This window comes from Chamaea fasciata, unplaced genomic scaffold, assembly GCF_029207755.1.
Source record: "Chamaea fasciata isolate MVZ Bird 193981 ecotype frontalis unplaced genomic scaffold, bChaFas1.0.hap1 SCAF_7, whole genome shotgun sequence".
NCBI lineage: Eukaryota > Metazoa > Chordata > Aves > Passeriformes > Sylviidae > Chamaea > Chamaea fasciata.
This window is the reverse complement of record NW_027094092.1, coordinates 7,546,142-7,570,134: the sequence shown is the minus strand read 5'-3', so window position 1 is coordinate 7,570,134 and position 23,993 is coordinate 7,546,142. Positions and strand designations below refer to the sequence as shown.

Below are 23,993 nucleotides of genomic sequence, written 5' to 3'. Positions count from 1 at the left end.
GGAAATCCTGACTCACTGCTCAGCTAGACTTTGCTGTTTAGAGAAACCTTGCCTAGGCGTTGCTGGTCACTGATGTGATAGTAGGTGTTCAAAGTCATGTATTGTTGCTTCTCAAAAGTGAAACCAATGCGGGATAGGCTTGTAAAATGTGAACAGAAAGTGCGTTTATTATTTTGAGGCTGTAAAACCTTAACTGTTATGGAACAATGGAACTGACATGAGAGGTAGAATAAATGAGTAAAATGGCGAAAGCTTTCACAAACTGGCAAAACCATGTGTGGTGACTTGCTTCTGAGATCCAGAAAAACGCGTCTTACTCAATTTTAATAACTCCCACACACCCTGCTGAAAGAAAACTGCACGTGGAAAAGGCACCTGGGTTTGTTACAGTGGTCTTCAGATAGCACTTGATTAAATACAACGCTTTGTAAATTGCCAAATGTCTTTAAAGGCTTCAGTTGGAATGAGGGCTGTAAGAATTAAACTATGCACCCTGTCTGCATGTTTCAGAATTATCTGAGTGAACTTTAAACTTGAAATTTTTGCATGCTTCAAGGAGAAGGATTCTCAAAACAGAGTTAAAACATCTGTCTTTCAAACTGCTGTAGCAGTATCTTATGGACAACTGTAATTTATCATGCCAAGATTTGGAGAACAGGTAAATTAGTTCAAAGCAGAATTTATTTTTGGAACGTGGTAGGCTAAAGATTGAGAGGGAGGGGCAGCAAAATTAATTTTCAGGTAAATAAAAAAATTGACTATATATTTGGGAGTGGTACTCTGTAAAGAAACTGAAGAGTTGCTTTGCTGTTAAAAGGAGAGGTTTTCACTTCCCACTGTCAGGGTTGTAGCTTTGGTGTACACGTTACTCTACATTTTATTATTTTCATTGTTTGTTAATAGTAGGGGGCTTGGGAGGGAAAGGGCAATTGTAGTTAACTTAGTTAGCAGTACCTTTCGGTTTTATAGGAGATGTTGGAAGAGATGGATGAAAAGTCATAGACAAACGTGGTTGTGGTATTCCTACCTGCACATGGAGGGACAGGTGAAGACTCCAAAAGGGCACCGAACAGACAGAAGTAATGCCTAAAGGACTGGGGATGTCTGCACATGTGTTCTCCTCTAGCAGACAGCTTTTTGAGGAGAAATTCCGCCCAGTTTTTCAAATGCGCTGTATTCAGTTTATGGGGTAAATCGCCCTGTATGTAATCCAGAAAAAATAACTGAGCCTAATTATAACGTGAATTGGCTACACTGGGAATTAAATTGTTCTTGTGTTCACCTGGATTTTTTTACCATCGCCCTCTATAACAGCTTGAATGAGTGTGTTTATCTGTAATTTTTTTATCGCTGGAAATGGCGTTCCTTGTGGTCTTGCTCTCCTCTGGAGGACGCGAACACTCCTACCAGAGTGTTTTAAAACCCCGTAGTTTGCATTGTGGCATCGTTCCATTTGAATCCTCTGGGGGATCCCAACCACGGGGGAACTTTCTGCCCACTGATAAAAAGTGATGGAAACTCCTGGGCACGGAGTAGATGCGACTTCCAAAAAAAAACATGACGGTGCAAAAGCGAGTATTAAAGAAGGATGTTCAAAACTGAACCAGCAACTCTCTTGTGGCCATTTTAAAACTACTGACGGTGCATTTTTTGAGCGGCTGAAAGAAACGGGGCTCGGAGCAGCTGCAGAAATAAATATTTATGGTTGTTCGGAGCGGCTCCGAAGCCCTCAGACCCCGGGGGAGGCGGCGATCCCGCAGCCGCCGGCGCGGCCCCTCCCGGCGGGGCGGAGCGGAGCCCGTCCCGCTCCCACCTGGAGCCGGGAAGAGGAAGTGGGAGCTCGGGAGAAACGGAAATTGCAGCAGCAGCGGCCGCCGCCAGCCCGGGAAGCAGCGGCGGGGAGCCAGCGTCGAGCAGGAGGAGGCGGCGGCAGAGGCAGAGTAAGCGCGGCGGGGCTGAGGGGGATCCGGCCCGGGGAGCGCGAGGCGGAGCCGGGGGGGCGTCGCGACTCGGTGTCATTTTTTAAATTTTTTTTTTTCTTAATTCTGTTTCAACTCCGAAGCTGGAAACTTGAGGGGAAGCGTCTGCGGCTCCCCAGAGCGGCGGTGCCGGGCTCAGGCCGTGTGGCCCCGGCCGGGCCGGGAGCCGCTGCCCGGAGCTGGTCCCCGGGCCCCGGGCGGCGGGAGGTACCCGACAGCAGCTGTAGGGGCTGGGCAGGATGATGCGTGTGCCGATTAGTCACAGCAGCGCATACGTTCGAGGCATATATTTAGCCTGGGTTTGTGTTCGAACCGTAGCGTTTGCTTCTTCCTTCAGGAATCATGACCACGTGAGCCGGTGAGTCATGAATAGATCGCGTTTCTCCTCCTCGTTTTGCCCTGGAATTGGTGCTGGAATAGCAGGCGGAACCCGGGCTTGTTCCTGCTAGCCGTGGACCGGGAGCCCTGGTCGCTGGGGCTGCTTTGCTCCTTGTGGAATTCACAGGGTGCGGGGCTGAGCTGTGGAAAAATGTTGGCGCTTGTGCGCGTGATTTGCACAGAATCGCGGTGGATTCTGGATTTTGCACGGGGGTGCGTGTGAAATCCTTCTCTGCGCTATTGTTCGTGGGAGCTGGAGGAGGAAGCGGTGAAACCTAGACTGAAGGATCCAGCTTTTGTTCTTTTAAATGTCGAGGCACAGCTGAATGAACAAAATGCATCTATCAAGCGAGCATAACAAACAAGTACTTGGGGGGGAAAGAAGTTGTGTTTGGCACAGAGTGTATAGAAATTTACAGTACACAGTACCTCTTCGGTCAGCTCACATCACTTGAATTCCATTCCTAAATATCTTGCGCAGGATGGATACAAAACGTCTGTCATAGGAGAAGTTAGAAAGAACTTGGAACCATGTTGAATTTCATTATTGAGCTGGTCGGGTTCTGCTTTCCAAGGCCTTTGGGTTTTGTTGTTTGTTGTTTTTTTTGTTGTTTTTTTTGTTGGTGGTGGTGGTGGGGTTTTTTTGGGTTTTTTTTTTGGTGAGAGATTGGATTTTAGTAGAAAAGAATAGAACAATCAGACACAATCATGTGAGAGAAGGCTTTAGACAGAGTATTTTCAGGACGATGTTAAACCACCTGTGTTCTTAATGTTTGAGTTATAAACTCATAATCTCAGAGATTTTTTGGATATGAAGTACTGTTATAAAGGTTAGTTCCTTAATTGTCAGAGGAATTTTGAGATGGGAGGGAGACCTGAAAAAACATGAGAAACCTGCTAATACTGATAGGATGCCATTTGCTCTGCTTTTACACCCTTCTTCCAGGCTACTCCAGCATTTGCTACCCTGGTGTTTGACTGTCAGTTTTTCAGCTGTTCTCACTCACATTACCAGTCCTGAAATTTCTGAAATGCTCCATAAAAGTGGCTCATCAGCTCGTTCTGCCAGGCTGCTGAACAAGCCTGACAGAATGAACTGTGGACTTTACCCAGGGTTTATTAGTTATGCACTTAAGCGGGAGTGAGTTTTCATGCCGCCCATGCTTGTGTGAATTAAATAGGCCGTGATAATTATCTTTGTAATCTGTTCTTAATTAGAAGGATAAAGGTAAGTGGACAGAATGATGATATGTTAAAAAAATGAGCTCTAGTTGAATAGCAAAAAAAAAAAATTAAATCCTTTCTCTGAAGTGTATTCTTAAAAATCTGGGAGAACAGGCAGCTTGTAGTTCGATGTTTTAGTTTTGCTTTCTAGAATGTATTTGTTTTGATTTACATAGAATAAAGGGTGTTAAATCCAGCCACTAGCACCAGGAAGATCAGGAATTCTGCTAACTAGTTGCATTCAGGAGTGTTAATTAAAAGCATCGAACTTGATACTCCAGGGGGGGGCGATAAAGTTTCCAGAAAGTGAGAGGCCCCAAATCATCAACCTCTTGAAAGTGCTGGGTGTTGTTTCTAGCAGTCACTGTTTGCCTTTTTTTATGGGTCCTGCTTCCTGCAGTCCCCCTCTGTTTCTCCTGGGACGCCAGACTTTGTGTGCCCCGTGTCTCACCGGGGATTGCCCCAGGGGCACAGACACTCCTGTTCCCTGCTGGTGGAGCAGTGTCTGCCTTGTGTGCACATTCTTAGAGTTGTTGGGATTCGTGCTGAAACTCCCTGCACGGCAGAGGAGGTTGTGCAGGTGTAATGCAGGTGAAAAACAATGTCATGCTCACCATTTTTAATGCCTGGGGGGGAAATAAAAAAATCACCTGTTTCTACACCTTAGTTGTGTGCACAGGATCCAGAATTAGCAGCAGTCTTTGGAAGTGCATGTTGGCTTGGAAACCTGTGTGAGCAGAAGTCTTTGAGTGCAGTGACTCCACTAAAAGGCACACATTAATTTGAGCAAAGAAAGGTGACTTTGTTCTCTTTGAAACAGCAGTTGCTCCTAATCTTTTTACTGTGCAAATGGGAGTTAGACAGGTTTGTAAGGCAGCTTGAGAAGACAGCCTGAGCACCGATGGCCAAACCTGTTTTCACTGCAAACACAGCTTTTGGTGATGTGGTTAAATAACATACTTCATTGGGAATCTGGGATTGCATCTCCTGTGTCAGCTCCTGCACAAATCAAATGAGCTGGCACCTGAGTGGAGCGTGACCCTGCTTCTCCTGCTGCTTTGCAGATGTGGAAGGCTACTGCAGGCCACACGGTGTCTGTCAGCCAGGATGACGGAGCTGATGACTGGGAGACGGATCCAGACTTTGTGGTATGGCTTTTGGGGCTTACTGATCCACCAGTAACACGTTCTGGGATGGTTCCAGAGGAACTCTGCAGGGTGGGGGACGTGTCTTGGCCAAATAAACTGTCGGGAGTGGAGGGGAAGTGAAGCTGCTTTTCTAAGACTCGTGGTCTCAGTGACTGCTGGAAGCTTTTGCTGTGAGATCTGAAATGCGTGTCACTGGTGATTTCTTTGGAGTTTTTACTCTCTTTTTGTGTGTGCCCTTCACAGAATGACGTGAGTGAGAAGGAACAGCGCTGGGGAGCTAAAACTGTGAACGGGTCCGGCCACCAAGAGCATATCAAGTAAGGCAGCTCGCTTGTGAAATGGATTAATAGGCACAGTCCCAGGCGACTTCTAATCAACTCATGGTCTCAGTTACTTGTGTCTTCATAATTAAAACAAGAGTCCCTGTAGAAGATTATTTGCCAGATTGCTGGTCGTTCAAATCCATCAGCATTTTCAGGGCTGAAATTAAGAGCAGAAATGTGGTGTAGGAACCCTGAAATCTTTCTTTGTCACTGGAAATGTTATTTTTCCTGCCTCTGTATCTGAAAAGGAGGGGGTTTTGTGCTGTTTTGGTGCAAGAGCCAGTAGTGCCTGGGGAGAAGCTGAGGGATCTGAGCAGCTCCATTGTGGTATTTCAAGGAAACATTTGGTCCCTTAATTCTTACACTTTGTTTAGAACACTGCTACTGCCAAACTCATAAAAACCCTGGCAAAGTAACAAACTGAGCACTCTGATGGAAAAGCAAATGACTGCATCACGGAGGGATATGCGAAACAGAAATGATGCATCTCCTGGATCGTGTGTTTCTTGCGGAAAGTGTCTAGGACAGACTTTAAAGCAGTTTTAGGAAATGTGTGATGTTGCAAACAGAGGGCCACTGAACTCTGGTTACTTCAGGGATCAGTGTTACTCTGTTCTGAGGGCAGTGGGAATTCCTGCTGGCTGAATTACACCTGAGGAAACTTAAAATTTAGGTGGGAAGTGCTTAAAGTACAGATTACACCTTAGGTTACCCTTCTTTTCATAGCCTGCACTGCCCTCAGTTCAGTTCCTGCGAATTTTAAGGGATCGCTTTGGGAAGAGGAGGTGCAAGTTTCCTTACATCTTTATTTTGCAGTGCAGTGCTGTCCAGAATGGTCTGTTAGAATTAGCCCTGATACCACAGGGACTGTGTGATGAGAGATGATCCCTGTTCTGAAAAGTTGCCATCTAAATAGAAAGTGTTGGGAAGAACTTGAATTTGGACATGAGGAAAAAAAAGATGTTTCAGGCACAAATCAATTTGAGATAAAGGGTTGTTAAAATAGCAGAATTTCCTTCCACATTAGTCTTAAAACGAGCAGCTTCTTTTCTTAAACAACATTTTGCAGTGGAGCAAATCCAGTGTCTCAGAATATGAGGTAACATTTTGTACACTGAAGAAATGGAAAGGGCTAGAAAAATACAAGTGATCCAACTTCTAATTAAGATGATAGTCTTGTCAGCTTTATATTTTGCATCTTTATAAAGAGGTTGCTTGCTGAAACTTCCTTAGTAAAAGTTGCTGCTTTGTTGTCTTTTAAAGTATTCATCAGCTGAGGGAGAATGTATTCCAAGAACACCAGAACCTCAAAGAGAGGGAGCTGCAGACAGGACCAAAAGCTTCTCATGGCTATGGAGGGAAGTTTGGCGTGGAGCAGGATCGCATGGATAAAGTAAGTGTAGTTTGGGTGGGGCTTCCCTGAGATGAAGTGATCAGTGAAGTGATAAGCCTGGCCAGCACCTCTCTGTGTGTGAGCTGAGCTTGTTCCAGCTTTGCTCTGGGGTGTGCAATAGCCCCACGTGGTTTTGATTGATGTCAAGTCTGGAGAGGATTCCCCTGGAGCCAGGATTCAAGTTTTTAAATTTATGTTTCTAAATGAACAAAGGGCTTGGTGCAGTAATAAATTCAGTATGATCTTTTTATTTGGATGCTGGGCCAGCTCTTCTATGCATATAGATAGAGACTGCCAAAAAATGAAAAAAAAGGATGTGCTGCTGCATTAAAATCCAAGTGCAGCTCTTGTGAACAAATTGTGACAAATAATGCAAGTATTTAAAATATTGTACTTCAGTCAGTTGGTAGTTTTTTATATAAAAGAGTTGATGACTGCTTATGTTGCACTGTTAAAAAAATGATGATTCTTAGTCCTTTAGTCATGTGATAAATAGGCATATCAACTTCTGGCTGCTTTATTTCATGAGCTCTGCTAGAATAAGAATCAAAACATTTCTAAATAAGAAAACAAATAAAGTAAGAAAACTTTCTGTATTCTTGGTAACTTGACAGCCTTAAAGTTTTGCTGGATTGTCGTATTCCAGAGTTAATTGCTGTCCAGTTCTCAGTGGGCCTTTGAAGTAGGCAAACCTTGGAATTAGAGAAAAGGAATCGCTGAGCAGATTCAACCACCTGGCCTGTTCTGCTGCTGCTCTCTAGTGTCAGCAGTTTATCCCTCACCTGTGTCCATGGGGAAGAAGAAAGGAACAGAAGTCAGCAGTGTTTCCCATAGGCCAGAATTAATCATGGGGAAAAACAAGCTGGTCATGCCCGTGTGAGTGATGCTGGTGGCAGGAGGTGTTCATGATTTCTGTCTGTAATGAATCTTTCTCCCTTGTGACTGTAGTTCTGAAGCCTTGTGGCTGAGATGTCTCCTTTGCAGGTATCTGTGCAGGTGTGCTGCTCCTCAAGCTTGGCTTTGAAGCTTGGCCATTCAGGGTTGCTGCAGCATTGTCATGGTGCAGGGTTTTGCTGCATTGAGGGCGAAACCTTGGTGCTGAGTTAAAATGAACGTTTCCATCACTCTGTGTGCCATACCTCCTGAGCTGGTGTAAAATGTACAGGAAAGTGATGAGGGTGTTTGTCTCTGAAACGCAGGTTGCCAAAAAAGTCTTTTTCTAAGTCTTTTTGAAAGGGGGTTTTGTTGTAATGCTTGGTATTTGGTGAAATGCAGAAAGTCCTGGTACTACCAAGAAAACACCACACTTATACCTCAGTTGGTGTAACAAAAGGGAGGTCGGGTAAAATCACATAAAACCTAAAATTTTCAGAGCTTCATGTTTTCCATAAGCGTAATGGGAAGAATAAAGGGAGGTGGGAGCCTTTTCTGTCACATTTCACAGACACTGTACTACAGAACACCTGCAAAATGAACAGGAGTGTGATTGTTTCAGTCAGGAAAAGAAGGGAGCTTTTGTGATGCTTTTGAGTTAAAGTAGTGTCCTGTTATAGCCATCTTTGATCTCCTTGACCTGTTACCTAGCAATGACTTCAGCCTGTGATGCTTTGCTTCCCTGCCTGCTGGGAATGTTCCCTCCAGCCCCTGTGGGGAAGAAAAAGAGCAAACACTGTGAAATCCAAGGTACTTAGGTGAGCAGACACCTTGTGTCCTCAAATTAGTTCACCTTGGTCCAGCTGCCTGGCACAGGATTATCCATTGTTGGATTACTGGTGAGTTGCAGGTTGCTCTGACCAGTTCCCAATGTTGGCACTGGGCAAGGGAAAAGCATTTTTGCTCGAGGTGTGAGGCTCCAGCGTTAATTCCAGGAGCTGGAAGGGCTCCCTAGCACTAGGTCAGTGTAACACTAGCAAGGGCTCTGTGGAGACACTTCCAGGTGTGTAATTACATATCCCTGTGTCCTGCCAGTTGTTGTGGGATGGATGGAGCTCAGCCTCTGTTCAGCTCAGCTTCCAGGGCCAGGATGCAGGGCTGGGATACCTTTGGCACAGGTGTGACACGTGCGTCTCCTCATGTTCAGTACCATTTTGCATGTGAGGAAGATGCCTAATTGTGATTTATGCAGGAGACTTGGGTGCCACCCCACACCAGTGGCAGCTGGCTTTGGTTGTGTTTGTATCGTGGTACAACAATATTGTTGTATTTGTTGCAGTGCCCTGTCAGCTGAAACAGATCCCTAAATAAACACAAGGCTGTGTGTTTCACCTGGAACTCACTTCAGATTCTGCATGAACACCATCAAGACTCCCTCTATACCTGTCTTGTTTTCATTCCTGTGCTTTTGAGGTGCAAATGCAGGGCATAAAACGGTCCCCATCAAATGCAGTCACTTCCCTTGCCTAGGCTGGATTGGTAGCATGGCAGCATCCTTGTGGAGGCTTCCCAAGTGAGTTGGAATTCCCGGGGAAGTTGGTCTCAACAGGAGGAGTGGCAGTGATGCATGTTGGTAACAAAACTCACCTTCAGGTTGCTTGGCGCAGTGTTTTGTCTGACACACAGGACCCTGTAGTACTGCTGTCTCTGAACTTCACCAATTTCTTCCAGTCAGCTGTTGGACATGAATATCAATCCAAACTTTCTAAGCATTGCTCCCAAGTGGATTCGGTGAAAGGGTTTGGTGGCAAGTTTGGAGTCCAAACAGACAGAGTTGACCAGGTGAGTGATTCCGTCTCCTTCTGCAGCCACCCGCAGTGGTTTGTGTCTTCTTTCTGTATGTAAAACTGCAAAATTCCAGTGCCTTGGGGTGCTGGTGTGGGCTGCTCTTCCTGCTCTTTTTGAAGTTTAGCAGAAGCTAACACTGACCGTTAGGGAGATAAATTACTGTTTAAAGCAGAGTAGAAAAAAGCCCTCGTGAGAAGTTGAGATGAGTTGAAAGCTGAAAAGAGATGTTAAAATACTACTTTTTTGTGTTCTTTGACAAGGTCAGTGTGAGTACTGTAGAATGTTAGGGGGTGGTTTGTCCTGTGTCACAACGTGAGCGACTGGGCAGGATAATTGATGTACTGTTCCAAGACTGCATAACAGTCCCTGCACAGAAATGCTGGATTTCTGTCATACTGAATTGCTGGACCTGGCAAGGCCAGACTGGAGTGTGGTGCTGGTACAATTTGCCTTGGCAGGGGAGGACAAAACCCTGGCCATGAACACAGGCACTGAATTACCATGTAAATGAATGTGGCCCATAAGTTAAAGAGGTGTTTATGCCCCCAGTCCAGAAGGTCGGAGCAGTATGGAAAGACACAGGAACTTGCTGTGCTCTATGTCCACTGAAGTGTGTGCAGTTTTTCTCCTAATGCCTAACTCTGTCACACTTGTAATTTTATTTCTCTTCCAGTCAGCTGTTGGGTTTGAATATCAGGGCAAAACTGAGAAGCATCCCTCCCAAAAAGGTAAAGTGGGGAGGTGGTCACCTTGGTGGGCACATTTTCTATAAAAAATAGAGTAGATTCTTTGACTGTATGGGAAGTTCCTCCTTTAGTGGGTCCTCTGCGTGACATTCTCAATGAATCAAATGATGGGTTTGGTGGAATAGAGGAGAAAAAAATGAATTTCCTAGCAGTTTCATGAGTTGATGAGGTTTTAAGACAAGGAAGTATTGGGTTATCAGGAGTCTTATTTTTCTTTCTGAAGTGAGGTTCAAGGACATGTCAGGAAGACTGGGAGTTGCTCTTTGCTGTATTGCACCCTGTTGGAAATAAGGAAAAAAGTTTAAAGGGAACCATCATAAGCTACAGGACTGTTGCTTATCTTGTGTTTAGAATTAAACTGAATTTGATGTGCTAAAGCAGCCATAATACTTCAGCTCTGAATTAACTTGTTTTTCCCCTCAATTGCTAGGCTATGCTGTATCCATGACAAGTTGCCCTCATGCTGTTTTTATTGTGCTTTACTCTCAATGCAGACTACTCAAGTGGTTTTGGTGGAAAATACGGAGTACAGGCTGACAGAGTGGACAAGAGTGCAGTGGGGTTTGATTACCAGGGGAAAACTGAGAAACACGACTCCCAGAAGGGTGAATAGACACACATGTGTGTTAGCAGGCTCCTTCCTTGGGGCTGTAGGCACTCCCCATGTTGTAAAATACTCATGTCTTACACCTCTTGCACTCCTAACCTGCTGAAAGGTAACGCTGGGTAAAATTTACATTGCTGAAAACCTCGACTTCTGTAAAAAGTAACCTAAAAAAGCCTCTGCCTGGTTTTAAGGGATGATCCAGGGCACGTAGATTTGTCTAGAGGGTTTTTACAGCTCCTTTTGAAAATCTGTTAATCAAAAACTCAGCCTGTGAGCAGCTTAACCACCACAGAGAAGTGCTTCTAAAATAATCAGCTGTTTGTGGATTAAGGCACTTAGTGTTTAGAGTTAGTATTGTGTTGCTGCTCAAGTTTCCAGGCATATCTGATCAAAAATTGACCATTTTATTGAAAAATAGTGGCATTTTTGCCATCCGTTTTCTGCTTATCCCAAAGAAATGTTTGCGCTCTAGAAATGCTGACAAGGAGCAGGTGTTTAAAAGCATCCAGGCTGTTGCCGACACGGGTTTTGAAGTTCACTTTACCATGAGTGTCTTCAGAATTTTACCAAGGAGTCAGGCAGCTGAACTGCTGGTATTGCCCAGCAGAATGCTGTTTTATTTTCCATCCTGGAGAATGTGTTCTGAAGGATTTCTGACTTCAGTGTCTGAAATCAAGCTTAACTGAGGATGTCAGTGCTTCTTTTAAAACATGATGCAATGCTAGCAGCCCTGATTACCACAGTTTCTCAAGGTGATGGTTTTGTTGCTGCACACTTACAAACAAAACTCTTCCCTCTTATCTCTAGATTATTCCAAGGGCTTTGGTGGTAAATATGGCGTCGACAAGGACAAAGTGGATAAGAGTGCTGTTGGCTTTGAATATCAAGGCAAAACAGAAAAACATGAATCACAGAAAGGTTTTTATTATCCCCTCAGACCCTTTTAAACCTGGGAAAAATACTTCAGGGGGGGTTTTTTGGGTGGGAGTTCTTGATTTGTTTGGGTTTGTTTGTTTTTGGTTTTGTTTTGTTTTGTTTTTGTTTGTTTTTTTTTGTGGTAAATGTGTGTTTGCCCCATGTGTGTGCAGATTTTGGACCCCCTTAAACAAGTGAATGTATTGACAGGGCAGCTTATCCCAGACCATATTCCTGGTTTTTTATTAAATGCAGCTTCCAGCTACAAATTGCAGTAATGTTTTCTGAAAACTTCCCAGATTACGTGAAGGGCTTTGGAGGCAAGTTTGGTGTGCAGACAGACAGACAAGACAAATGTGCCCTCGGCTGGGACCACCAGGAGAAGGTGCAGCTGCACGAGTCCCAGAAAGGTAGGGCAGCTCTCAGTCCCTTGCTGTTCTTTCCTCATTTTGACCTCCTGTTGCCTGTGTGAGCCCTGCCCTGGTGTCTTTGGGCACAGCCTCTCAAGGGATGACCTGAGGCTCCTTTCCTGTGTCTGGGTTTTGCTGTCACTGGTTGAACTGGTAGCTGCAGAGCAGCTTTGGCACAGCTGACACCCAGCCCCTCAAAGTCCAGGCTCAGGGCTAAATTCTCCCTTTATGAGCCTGAAAGTTTGCTGGATTATTTTCCTTTTAAAGCTGAGTTGTGCAAACCAGAGGTTAGGAATTCCTTTTTACTTTCCACAAATATTTTTTCCCTTCTGGATTCTGTTGTGTGTATCCCTGTTTTCATGCAGGGGGAGTCTAAAACCAAAAGCAGTCCTTCCTCCTGGCCTGGGGGGTTCCTATTCTTGTGAAATACTTGGTGCCCAGTAAAAGTACAACTTCCTGTAAAATGGAGCTGTTGCTCCTCAGCCCTTTGCCTATCACTGCTCATGACTGAAAGATTTAATTAAAGATTTAATTTAATTTAAAGATTTAATTAAAAAAAATTAATATTTTTTTAAGTAATGAAATTAAAACTGCTCCTCAAAATATTGTTCTGTTGGATGCTCCAGCAGATTTGTTGTGAGAGGATTACCTGAAGCCCTTTTTTTCTGTGCCATCCTTCATTTTATAACACACATATATATATTTGTATCTAATATATATATATATATAAATGGCTGCTCCCTAGGCAGTAGTAGGGAATGATCAGCTCTTAGCTGAAACCTTTTCTCCCTCAAGCTGTGTGGCAGCAGGAATATTCCTCCTTCCTTTAAGGAATATCTGGAGGGTGGTCTCTGTGGAGCCCATCTTCACATCTCTTTAAAAGTCAGCTCTCTGCCCAAATGTTAACCACGCTGATGAAGGAGGCTCATTTGATTCTCTTGTATATTTTGCTGTTTCTTTTGTTCAGTCTCTTGTACCTTTTGTTGTTTTGTTTTGGTGAACAAATTACCTGTGTGCCTGTGTTCATACCTTTGATCAAATGCAAGTGCATTATGCAGTATGGATGAAAAATGATGAGAAATGCTTTTTTTCTGTGACTTCAGAATGGTGTTCTTATAGCTGATAAATCATCTCAAGTTGAGACTTTTTTTTTAAATTTACTTTTATAGAAGTGTCTTGAGATAGTCCTTTTTTTTTTCACCGTCCAAAATTGCTCATAATTGAAAATTTTGCAAAAACTATTTTGATTGTCTCTGACTAAAATTCTTTATTCCCCTGCCTTGGTTTTAATGTATCCCATGTGGCTTTTTCAGACTATAAGAGTGGTTTCGGAGGGAAATTTGGTGTACAGACAGAAAGGCAGGACCCATCTGCTGTGGGGTTTGATTACAAGGAGAAACTAGCCAAGCATGAATCTCAACAAGGCACTGTTTTCACTTGTTACTTTCTTACCAGTGCAGCCACTTCTCACACAGTCTGAAATAGTTTTCTGAGTAAATCAACGCCAGGAATGTGCAGACACTTTCTTGCGCTTCTATTCTTCTATGACCCAGCAGTTTTCTTCATTTTACACATAAAATATTACCTAAAACAAGCCTATGTTCAGGAAACACCCAGTCAACAGCTCTGCAAAATCCTGAATTAGCTAATAGCTGTACATGCAGTGTGATAATAGCATTGGTGTTAGTATGATGTTAATGAAGTCAGTTTTAGAGACTAAATATAAAGTTTTGCCTGAGTACATTGGTGGAAAAATATTGAGAAAATGACCATGCATGTAACCATTAACAAGGAATGGGCTGTGGCAAGATCATTTTAAAATTATTGTAGTCTTTGAGAGAAGTAGGGAATGTTTGTGGTTCCTGAGTGAGCAAATGCTGTTATAATGCTCTGTTTATTCATTGTGAAATAGTTGAGTACAACCCATGAATTCCTGTTTTTCCCTTATCTTAAAGTGAGGAGTCTGGAGCAGGAAAATGTAAGTGTAGTGTATTTATTCTGACTGAAAATACATAAAAAGCTGAAGAAAATGAGGTTGTTCATTGATAGCTGGTATTTTCCTGTGCTATAGTGACACGTATCCAGACTTTCAGAGCCCGAGTGCAAGCACTGCAGTGGCTGGCAGGGAGAGCCAACAGTTGGGGGACTGAGAGGAGAAGGGGTTGTATTCCAGGGATGGATAGGAGACATGGGCAGTGTATGGACACGTTCCTACGGCTCACTGCCACCACAAAGGGGTGGTTTTCCAGCCACACACTCTTGCTGCTGCTGTTGTGCTGCTCTGGTGCTCCTCAGACATTCCCATGAGAGCAGAAACCCCCTCTTGTGTGGGTTTGCTTGTTGTTTTTGTCAGTGCCACTGGTGAGTGAATTTGGGAGTATGACAAAAGCTGCTGCTGAGGGCAGCACCAGCTGGGAGGAAGAGTGTGCAGCTCAGGGCTGGTGTGGGGTAGCACAGCCACCCCATTTCTGTGCTGGTGAGTTGCTTTAGGCAGCTAAAGCTGTCCTGTGCAATTGCCCCTTTTCCATGTGTAGAGCAGTGCCACCAATGGAATTAATGTTCACCAGCTGAGTATCACAACCAAACCCACTGGAATGAGAAATTTCTTACGTTTTCCTGCCATTCACAAAGAGGGAAAAAAAACCCAAAACAAACCAAAACACCTCTGTGGTCACCGAAGACTCCTTTGAGCAAAGCAAAATGGCTCAGGCTCCATGACCCTGCAGAGGGCTCAGAATTGGTGCTGTCAAAGGCTGTGTTACAGAAGTGATGCATCAAGAGGGCTCCTCCCTTACTCCTTGCTTGATCCCTGTTCATTCCTCAGCTTCCTGTTTCCTCAGGAAATGCATGTGGCCCACAGTCTGTCATCTGCTGGTGTTCCTGAGGGCTCCTGGGCTTCTGTGTCCTCTCTGCATCAAAGCTGAGTTGCATTTTCTCTGGTGGCTGTCACTGTGGCTCTGCATGCAGTTGAAATGGCTCTTTGCACCTGTTTGCGTTTGGCAGCAAGGCGGGAGGGGCACCCATCTCCCTGCTCTGACTGTTTTTTTCCTGCCTTTAGATTATTCCAAAGGATTTGGAGGGAAGTATGGTGTGCAGAAAGATCGGATGGACAAGGTAAGTTGCTTCAAAGAGCCATGACTTCTGACCACGCAGAACAGCCTGGTTAGATATGCACTGCTCAGCTCTCTGTGTCTGGACACTTCTCCAGTCTAAGGGCAGAGTTTTGTGCTTTTCTAAACCTTTAAAAAGCAAATTTATACACAAAGAGCTGATGCCAGCTTATGTGGATTAGAACAGCAACAGCTACACAATAAATGTTTATTGCCTTCTTTTTAGTTCTGATGAGTCACTCATAAACTTTTCTATTTTTAATTATTAGAATTTTGATGTGTTTAGAACTGCCCCTGAAGATTAATTCCTTCTAGCTTGACTTGCAGAAATGATTATTCTGTTTGCAAAGTTTTGATCCTTCCTGATTTGGTCTCGGTGTTCTGCTAAAAGCCTTAGGGACAGTATCACAGTAAAACATCTCAGACTGAGTCTTGTGGGAATGTCTTCATGAATTTGTGGGGGTTTTTACATGTATCCTTTTGTCCTTACTGATAGAATGCAGCAACTTTCGAAGATATTGAGAAACCAACATCAACTTACCAGAAGACCAAGCCAGTAGAAGCTGGTAAGGCACTGGCCCCAAATCCTTTCTTTGGAGATGATAATGTCCAAAATCCTGGGGATATTGATGTAGTAGTGGTGAGTAACGGTCATCCAGAGAGAGCTGCTGTATTTGCAGCTCTTTAGCAACCTCAGATACTTTCCCTCCCTCCTTTAGAGGTTGTTTTGCTTTGTTCCAGTTTGTTTTTTCTCTTGAGGCTCATCAGAGTTAAGGAAGGGAGAATAAGGAAGGAGTAAGGGAGAATAAACTGTGTAGGGTAGTGGTGGGGACTGTACCATGTAGGAGAAGAGGGAGAAGCATTGCAGAGGTTTTTTGGAAGAGAAATAAGGTGCACAAGAGGTTTGAGCTGGGAAAAGGGAGGAAGAAAGAGGAAGGAATAGAAGGATTTCCCTGACTGAACTATAAGCTCAGAGGGTAGAAAAGCAGAAATTTGTAGCAAAAACTCATTCCAGGCTACTTTTATGTAGAACCTGAGATATGATTTGACTTGAATTCTTTTCCATACGTTACAGTTGCCAATAAAACAAGTAGCATCCGAGCTAACTTTGAGAACCTGGCCAAGGAGAAAGAGCAGGAAGACCGAAGGAAGGCAGAAGCTGAGAGAGCCCAAAGAATGGCCAGGGAGAAGCAGGAGCAGGAGGAGGCTCGGAGGAAACTGGAGGTCAGTAAAATTCAAGTCCCACTGGAGCAGCCTGGTTTCAATGCAATGCTGGGAGAAAAGGGCATCTTTGAGAAGAGGTTCCTTCTTTCCAGCTGGCCTTTCAAGCTGCAAGTGTGTGTTTGTGCCTGTGCTTCAGCTGTGATTGACTCCAGCCTGGCCTTTTCCTCCTGCCTTTTGGCAGTCCCACATTGCCTCTGGGCATGGAGGAGCTCATGAGGGGAGAGCTCTGTTGTCCCCAGAAGGCCTTGCCATGTTCAAGAAGTTTACCCCACAGTGAGAGCTGGTGATGCTGTTCCTTTGGGATCAGTGTTTTGGGAGTTGGTGGTGATATATCACACGGCCAGGAGATTAGGGGAAGATAATCTTCCAAATGTTAGTTGAATCTTAGTTAGGGAATTTAAAAAATTTACTTTGCGTTGGCATGGGTAAAAGGTTTGTGATTTTTGTGTTATTCACAAGCAAGATAATTCCAGGACACGTTTAGTCAGAAACTACATCTTACCTGCTTTATGGAATTTGCATATTTGTTTATATTAGTTTGTATTAAAGGAGACTAAGGCTTGATGTATTTAATTTAAGAGTACGAAAGAGTGCCTGGTAGACTCTTCTTCTAAAGTGGTGGCTTTTATTTTTCCTGGTTTCCCCCTTTTCTCTCAGCTGATCACCTATTTTGCCTCATGGCATCACGATGTGCAGTGTGAGCTTAAGTTCACTGCAGAAATGTATCACGAGCTGAATGGGAGCTCATCTTCTGTGCATCATTCTAATACTGTCTTTCCTCCACGTGGGCTTTGAAAACCTTCCCCCAAACACTCCTGGGGTTTCTTTACTGTGCTGGAGAAAAGCTGGGAGAGGTCATGGAATGGTTTGGATTGGAAGGGACCTTAATTGCTCTGTCTTTTTTTTATTATTATTACTTTGTTATCTCAAAAATTACATTATTTCTCTACTGGTATTTTTGCTGTAAGTGTGGGTTAAATCCAAGCCATTTTGCTGGATTTGTCTTGTGCTTCATCAAAGATTCTGTTGCCTGGACACATTTGAGGTTTTTTTTTTTTTTCCCCCCAAATCTGGTATTTAAATTTCCCCGTAACCAGATGATTAATGTTCTTACAGCCTGAACATCTCCGTGGTTAACTGTGGGATTCTGCAGACACAGAGAGAGGGGGGATGAGGTTGAGGAGAACTGGAATGGCTCTGCTAGCACTGCCCCTTCCTCCCATGCTGAGCAGGGGAAGGGCAGGGATTAATCCACACCATCCACACAGAGTGCAAAGGGCAGGGATGGACTCTGACTGGAGTGAACTTTATTTCTGTCAGGAAAGGATAAAGCCTCACTTACAGAGGATATGTGGGCATACACACTCCCACAATGGGAATGTACATATGGACTGCATTCCTTCCAGAGCCGTGGTTACTGGCAATCCTTGTTCTGGTTTGCTTTTCACAAATGTCACACAGCCAAAGAGTGCTCAGGGAGCTCTTCTTTGGTGCCTGGGTTGAGTCAATGCTGCCTCATGGTTTCACTGTGCTCTGCTGCCTTGCAACAAAAGGCAGGATGCTCTTTCACATGGAGCATTTCACTGTGGAACAAAACCCAGCCTGAGGGGAACCATGCAATTTAAATGTTTTATGGCAATTACACTGTGTCTGTCCTAAACTATAACCTGGATTGCAGACCCATTTCCAAGGACAAATTTGTCAAACTGTTGTCACGTTTGCCATCGTTAATGGATTGATACTGCTTAATTTGTCCCCAAACTTAGGTCTGACTTCTCATAATCACTTTGCTGGGGCCGTTTTGTCTTTCTTATCTGTAAGCACTGGAGTTAAGTGCTTACAGATAAGAAAGACAAAAGTGGGGAAGGGTTTGCATCAGGAGAGACTTTTTCCAGAAAGCACAGCACTAAGCTTTGAATTGTCTCTGCTCTCAAGACAGGCTTTGCTTTCTTTGTTAGATGTATTTTTTTCTGCACTGTGACAAGCAGAGGAAAGGAAGAATTTTTTGCAACAGTCCTACCACTACATCTCTGTACTGCCATTTCTCCTGAGAATCCTCAGGTTGTTGGGCCTAAACTACCGGGGTGCTGAGATTCCCATTGCACACATCCTCTTCTCCTTTTTTCAGTGAAGAAGACAGTTTGGTCCTGGATTCATGGTTTTATTTTCCCCTGTGGTAAAGAGAGGCAAAATCAAAGTTACCTGCTGAACTAGTTACCTTGTTTTGTGTCATGTGAGCAGCACAGTGTTTCTTGCACTTCCGTGTCCTGGCTCCTTAATGAGTGGCTTTCCAATGACTGGAATTGCCCTATGATTCACAGGTGGGATGGCACAACGTGAAGCACCTGAGTGCCAGAACAGATCCATGTTCTTTTTGTCACAGAACACAGAAGCAATACTGCTTTTATTTATCCCACATCTCTTAACCCTCTAAATGTTGGAATCCTGACTGTCACTGTATAGGACCCACTTTTGGCTGAGCTATTCAGTCCTCTGCCTTGGCAGAATGTTTAGTAGACCTGCCAGAGCTTGCACAACCATTTATCATCAAAGGCAGTTCATTAGTTGTGCACCCAGATTCTTCAAAATCAGGTTTAAACTGGGTTTCAGATTCTTTAAACTCAGGCTCAAATGGGGCATGAGGCCCAGCCAGCTGATGAGCAGAATGAATACACTGCAGCTCCTCTGGAGATAGGCCAGACAACTCTGGGGCTGTTTTTAAGCACAGGCACGTGTTTGTGGCATGGGGGTTTTGTTTCTTCCCTTTTTTCTTTTCTGCTGTGCTGCATTTCTGGTGCTCTGCTTGGCCCAGCCAGCCCAGTCCTCCTGTGACCACAGCAGTTCCTTGCAGGATATCTCCTTCGTTCTGGAGGGTTGTCTCTTGGGCACCTCATCAGTGACTGAACTGCACTGAAGTTTTTCTTTGTTCTGGATTTAGGAGCAAGCTAAAGCCAAGAAGCAGACCCCACCACCCTCTCCTGTCCCGCAGGTGGCGGAGCAGAAGGCGCCCTCCAGCCCAGTCTACGAGGTTCGTTGGGATCCCTTCTGGGACGTGGGCTTAGATCCTGAGCACTGGAACCTCTTCACAAAGCCCTGACAGAGCTCCCCTGTCTTCCTGCAGGATGCAGTTTCCTACGAAGCAGGGTCAGCCTACAAGAGCTCCAGCCCATCCTTCCCTGCTGCCCAGGAGTCAGAGGCTGGCTACAAAGCGGCACAGCCGGACTACCAGGAAGCCATGAGCCAGCGGGAGGCAGAGTACGAGCCAGAGACTGTCTATGAGGTGGCAGGAGCAGCAGACCACTACCAAGCAGGTTTGTGTCTCACAGCAAACCCTTTAGGATAAGGATTATTTCCTTGTGCAAGAGCTTAATGAGCAGTTGTGCTGATAGCACGCTGTCCTGGTTTGCTCACCTCTCAGTCCGATGAGACTTCTATATTCCCCACCCACAGACTTTAATTAGGAAATTAATAAATGGCTGCAGCAAGGTGTTAAAGTTAGTTAACTTTTGTGAGATGATGTTGGAGTAATTACCGTGCTCTCCAGGGTTTCAGTTCAAAAAGAAATTCAGGGATAACCATTCCCACCCCATGGAATGTAGCTCAACATGAGAAGAAAGCACCGAGCTGGAGATTAAATGTGTGCTGCGCCAGCAAAAAAAATCCAATCAACAGTTCTTGGAGTTTGAAATTGATGTGTTGGGTTCTGTGCCTGTGAGGGAGTGGAGTAGCGATCTATGAAACTGCGAGAGTAGGATTGTTTTGAATTCCTGTTTTTTTCTCACCTCTTCTGGTTACTAAATGAGCTGTGAAGGATGAACCTTCTCTGGTACAAAAATCTGGGAATTTTAACCAGGCCCCTTTCTGCCCCCCCAGCATGCACCACTTGTATTACTTACCCTCTTACACAGTGATCTTGGACTCAGCTGTCCTATCACATTTTACAGAAGCAGGGCAGGGCTGATTTGTTTTATGGAGTCCTGTACTCAGTGTCTCTTGTTAATGCTTCTTTTCATGCTTCATTTGTGTGTGATTGAGGGAAAAAGTCCATGCAGAAGGAAGGGCAGGACTGCTGAAACCTAGCATGGGTGTTGCCTGCATCCTGTGTGGATTAGCAGTGCAATTGAAGGACAAGCACCACAGGAAAGAACTGAGGGTGATAATGTACTTCATGTTTTCACTGTTTTCAGAAGAAAATGCCTATGATGAGTATGAAAATGAACTTGGGATCACAGCCATAGCCCTTTATGATTACCAAGCTGGTGAGCAAAGCTCTTCTTTTCACCCTTTGAAAATTCTGTTCTGCATGAGATAACTCTGGATTTTTCCTTTGCCTTCTTACATCTCTTGTGGTGGCAAATGAAAAGTCGGAGATTTGGGGGTTTAACAAGAGCGCGGACCAGAAATCACTGGGTGCTGTTTGTGGGGACAGCGGGAGTTTCCCAAAAGCTCTTTCCCTCAAGTGCTGGGGCTGCTGTGAGCCCTTGGCTGTGTGAATGCTGACCCTGTTGGGCTCTCCCTGCAGCGGGTGACGACGAGATCTCCTTTGACCCCGACGACATCATCACCAACATCGAGATGATTGACGACGGCTGGTGGAGAGGGGTTTGCAAGGGCCGCTATGGCCTCTTCCCCGCCAACTATGTGGAGCTCAGGCAGTAGTGCCTCCCGCTGCTGCTCATGCCTTAATTCCCCAGCCCACACACTCCACACACTACAGACAGACCATGAGGCTTTCCCGAGGATGGAGGGAGGTATATGCATATGGCTTTTATATTTAATACTTCGCTGATGCTTTTTAAAACATTTACGCCACAGGAATCGCTAATATATTGTAACTACTCCATCTTTCACCGAGGCTCTTGGGATTTATTTTCATCTGGAAACGTTTCTTCTCTGCCAAATTAGCCCAGCCTTTTGGAGGACAGGTAGCTGTCTGCTGTAAAATTGCATGTTTTACTCCTAAGTGAGCAGATTTAGTCAAGTGTTCAAGTCTAGTTAGTCTTCCACTAAGCATTTGCAGCTGAGAAAGTCATGGCTATGCAGGCTGTTTGCATTTCCACCAAGTGGGGAGGACTGGGGAGGTGCAGAGTTGGGGTTTTTTTCTGGTTTTGTTTTCTTTTCTTTTCTTTTCTTTTTTTCTTTCCTTTTTTTCTTTTATTTTCCAGATAGTGCTTGAAAAAAGCAAACAAACAAACAAAATGTTTGAAAGTTGTAGCTAGTGGCAGTTAATCAAATACTGTCCAATATTTATGGAATATTGGTGTTATGAAGGAAACAGTCTGGTACTTTTTCCTTCTCTTTTAGGAGTTCCTTGGCTCTTGAAATAATTTTTTTTCCTCTTTTTTAATTATTTTTTCTTGGTCCTGCTCCTCCTGCTCGTGGTATCCCAGAGGAGGGCTGCAAACTGTCTAGCACTGATTGTCCCAAATTCCTTCACTCTTTTGTTTTTGCTTCACCCTCCTCTTTTCCAGGAAAACTTGGAAAAGTTACTGTGCAAGTGTTAAGTCACCCAAGGAGATTCCTGCTTGTTCAGAAGGAAATTTGCATCCAGATCAGCAGGAATATTCCCGTTGCTTCAAATGGGAGGAAAAGGCAGGAGGGGTGGGATTGCAGTTGTGTTCTGTGTGCAGTGCATCCCTGCTCACACCAGGAACAGCCTGCTGTGCAGTAGTGACATTTTATGGAACCATTTTCGAGTCAAGGAATGTTAATCATTGGATTTGAAACATGTGTAAATGATCTGCATTTTTAAATCAGACAGGAGACTTTTTTTTTTGTATGTTCCACAGAAACTGCCAGTACTGTTCTACTAAACCAACACAATTAAACCTGTTTGGTTTTGGGTGGGTTTTTTTTTTGTTTTTTTTTGCCAAAACTGAAATTCCTGTCTCTAGAAAGCTGACCACTGCAGATTTAGGGTCCCTACCAAAGATAGCAAGTTGCGTCCAATAGTGCACGTGTTCAGTGTCTGTACTGTCTGTTTCCACCTCCTGATCAAAAGGAAAATGGCAAATCTGGATTAGCAGCCAAGAAAGAAGGCGAAGACTCCTTATCAACTGTAAATTTGGACCAATGGAATATGGAAGGCCTGTACAAAATGGTGAAATGTACAGAGTATCAAGGGAGAAGGCATCATGTTCAACCAGTTCTTGGATGGTTGGGACAATCCTTCATAAATGTCATGTGTGTCATGATTATTATTGCTATTTTTTTTCTCCTTTCCATGGTCTCATATCTGTGTTGTATTTGCATTACTAGGGTTGGGTTTTATATGCAGTTTATTTTATCCAATTTTGCATAGAACACCTCATAGGGATATGATTTTTGTAAATTAAATATTCAATAAACTTTTTGAACCATTTGCATGGATTTTTTTTTTGATATAAAATTTTCTTCGAAAAATCTCAGCAGCAGGCTCAGCTTTGTCTTTTGTTTTATGTGCCTGTCACTTCTGCTAAAAATACCACTGGGCTGAAGGGTTTGTGGCTGCTCCTGGCTTTTGGGAATGCTGGTGGCAGCAGGGCACTGAGTGCTTCTGCAAACACGGACGTGGCTTACATCAAATAAACTTTTCCATCCCTTTAAAGCTGTTCTGCTCTTGTTCATGGCAGGGTGGGTCATTCCCAAGGCTTTGCTCCTCTCAGTCCTGCCTTGCTGTCTAGATTTTACAGTTCCAACCCTGAGCCTCTCCAGGAATCTGGAAACGCCCAGGAAGAAAATCCCAAGAGCCTTTTTTTGATTCTTTAATGCTGCTGCTGATTAATGCTCCTTGTTACTCATGGATTGCCCCACCTCATGGAGAAGGCTTCTTGGAGTGGAGAAATTCTGTCATGGACCCATGGCTGGTCCAATCTGCTGTTGACTGTTGATTTTTAATTTAAGTAGATTTTCAATAGCAAGAATCAACCAAGCTGGTTTTTGTTTGTTTGTTTGTTTGTTTTTACTTTTCACCAAGGAAGAGGAGCAGGACTCAGGGGAAATCACCAAGTGAAGCACAGGGGGCATCCCCAAGTGCTGGTTTGGCTTTGCAAACGCAGACTTGAAGCCACCTGTGATTTTCTGACACAATCCAGTCTGTACCAGGAGTTGTCCCAGTGCAGGCCATGGATGTTCAATACTCCCAAGTCAGCTCCTGCTGGGGTGAAGTTCAAGGACTCCTTCCCTTGCTGCAGCCTTTTCCTTGTTAGAAAGGTATGTGGAGCCTCCAAAACTCAGGCTGCAGTAATGGCCATAGCTATCAACAGCATGCTCATGGCATGGTGCTGGATTTGTACTAAATTTGAAGTAGCTGCTCCAAATTCCTCTCACGTTGAGCACATTTCTACAGGAGTTGCTGCAAAATCCCTTGGTGAAAGTGAGACATTAATCCATGGGCAAAGAAAAGAGCAAGAATAGATTGATCTCGAGGCAAAGTGTAGAGTACTGCCCTGGATTGCTTCCAAACAGGGAATTTGGTTTGTTCAAAGTGGCTTCACTTGATAGATTTGTCCCAGGATCTGGGAAGCTGGAGTAGAAGAAGAGGCACTACTTCTTCCACTGCCTGGGAAGTGCCTCATGCAGCAAGGCAACCCTAAAAGCAGGAATTGGTGCTCTCGTATAGCTTCCCCAAAAATGGGGTCTAATGGCCAGGTGGAGTCAGGCAAAATTGATTAAATAATTACTTTTAAGTAGCCAAAAATTTAAAATTATCTGTTTCAGCTATTCCTCGCAGAATTCCCACTTCTAAAAAATGAGAAAATGATCCTTAGAGAGTTGGGCTCACATGGCTTCCCAGGCCAGTGTTTGCAGTTCCCCATGCCAGGTTTTGGCTTCTGG

General features: G+C 44.3%; 1 protein-coding gene across 5 annotated transcripts; it reads left to right on the top strand.

Moving 5' to 3' along the window:
* Positions 1–1,816: 1,816 nt before the first annotated feature.
* CTTN (cortactin) lies at positions 1,817–22,545 on the top strand. Of its 5 annotated transcripts, none has more exons than XM_066187438.1 (17): positions 1,817–1,940; positions 4,646–4,729; positions 4,973–5,046; positions 6,316–6,445; positions 9,050–9,160; positions 9,840–9,894; positions 10,407–10,517; positions 11,327–11,437; positions 11,734–11,844; positions 13,158–13,268; positions 14,903–14,958; positions 15,451–15,520; positions 16,030–16,178; positions 19,117–19,206; positions 19,300–19,489; positions 20,366–20,437; positions 20,701–22,545. In XM_066187438.1, exons 2-17 carry the CDS (start codon positions 4,646–4,648, stop codon positions 20,835–20,837), a joined length of 1,662 nt encoding a protein of 553 aa, XP_066043535.1. In that variant the 5' UTR covers positions 1,817–1,940; the 3' UTR covers positions 20,838–22,545. The 5 variants fall into 5 exon arrangements, with proteins under 5 accessions (XP_066043535.1, XP_066043532.1, XP_066043533.1 ...); XM_066187433.1 differs by lacking the exon at positions 1,817–1,940 and adding an exon at positions 2,319–2,337; XM_066187435.1 differs by lacking the exon at positions 10,407–10,517 and having other exon boundaries at positions 1,857–1,940.
* The last annotated feature ends 1,448 nt before the right edge of the window (positions 22,546–23,993 follow it).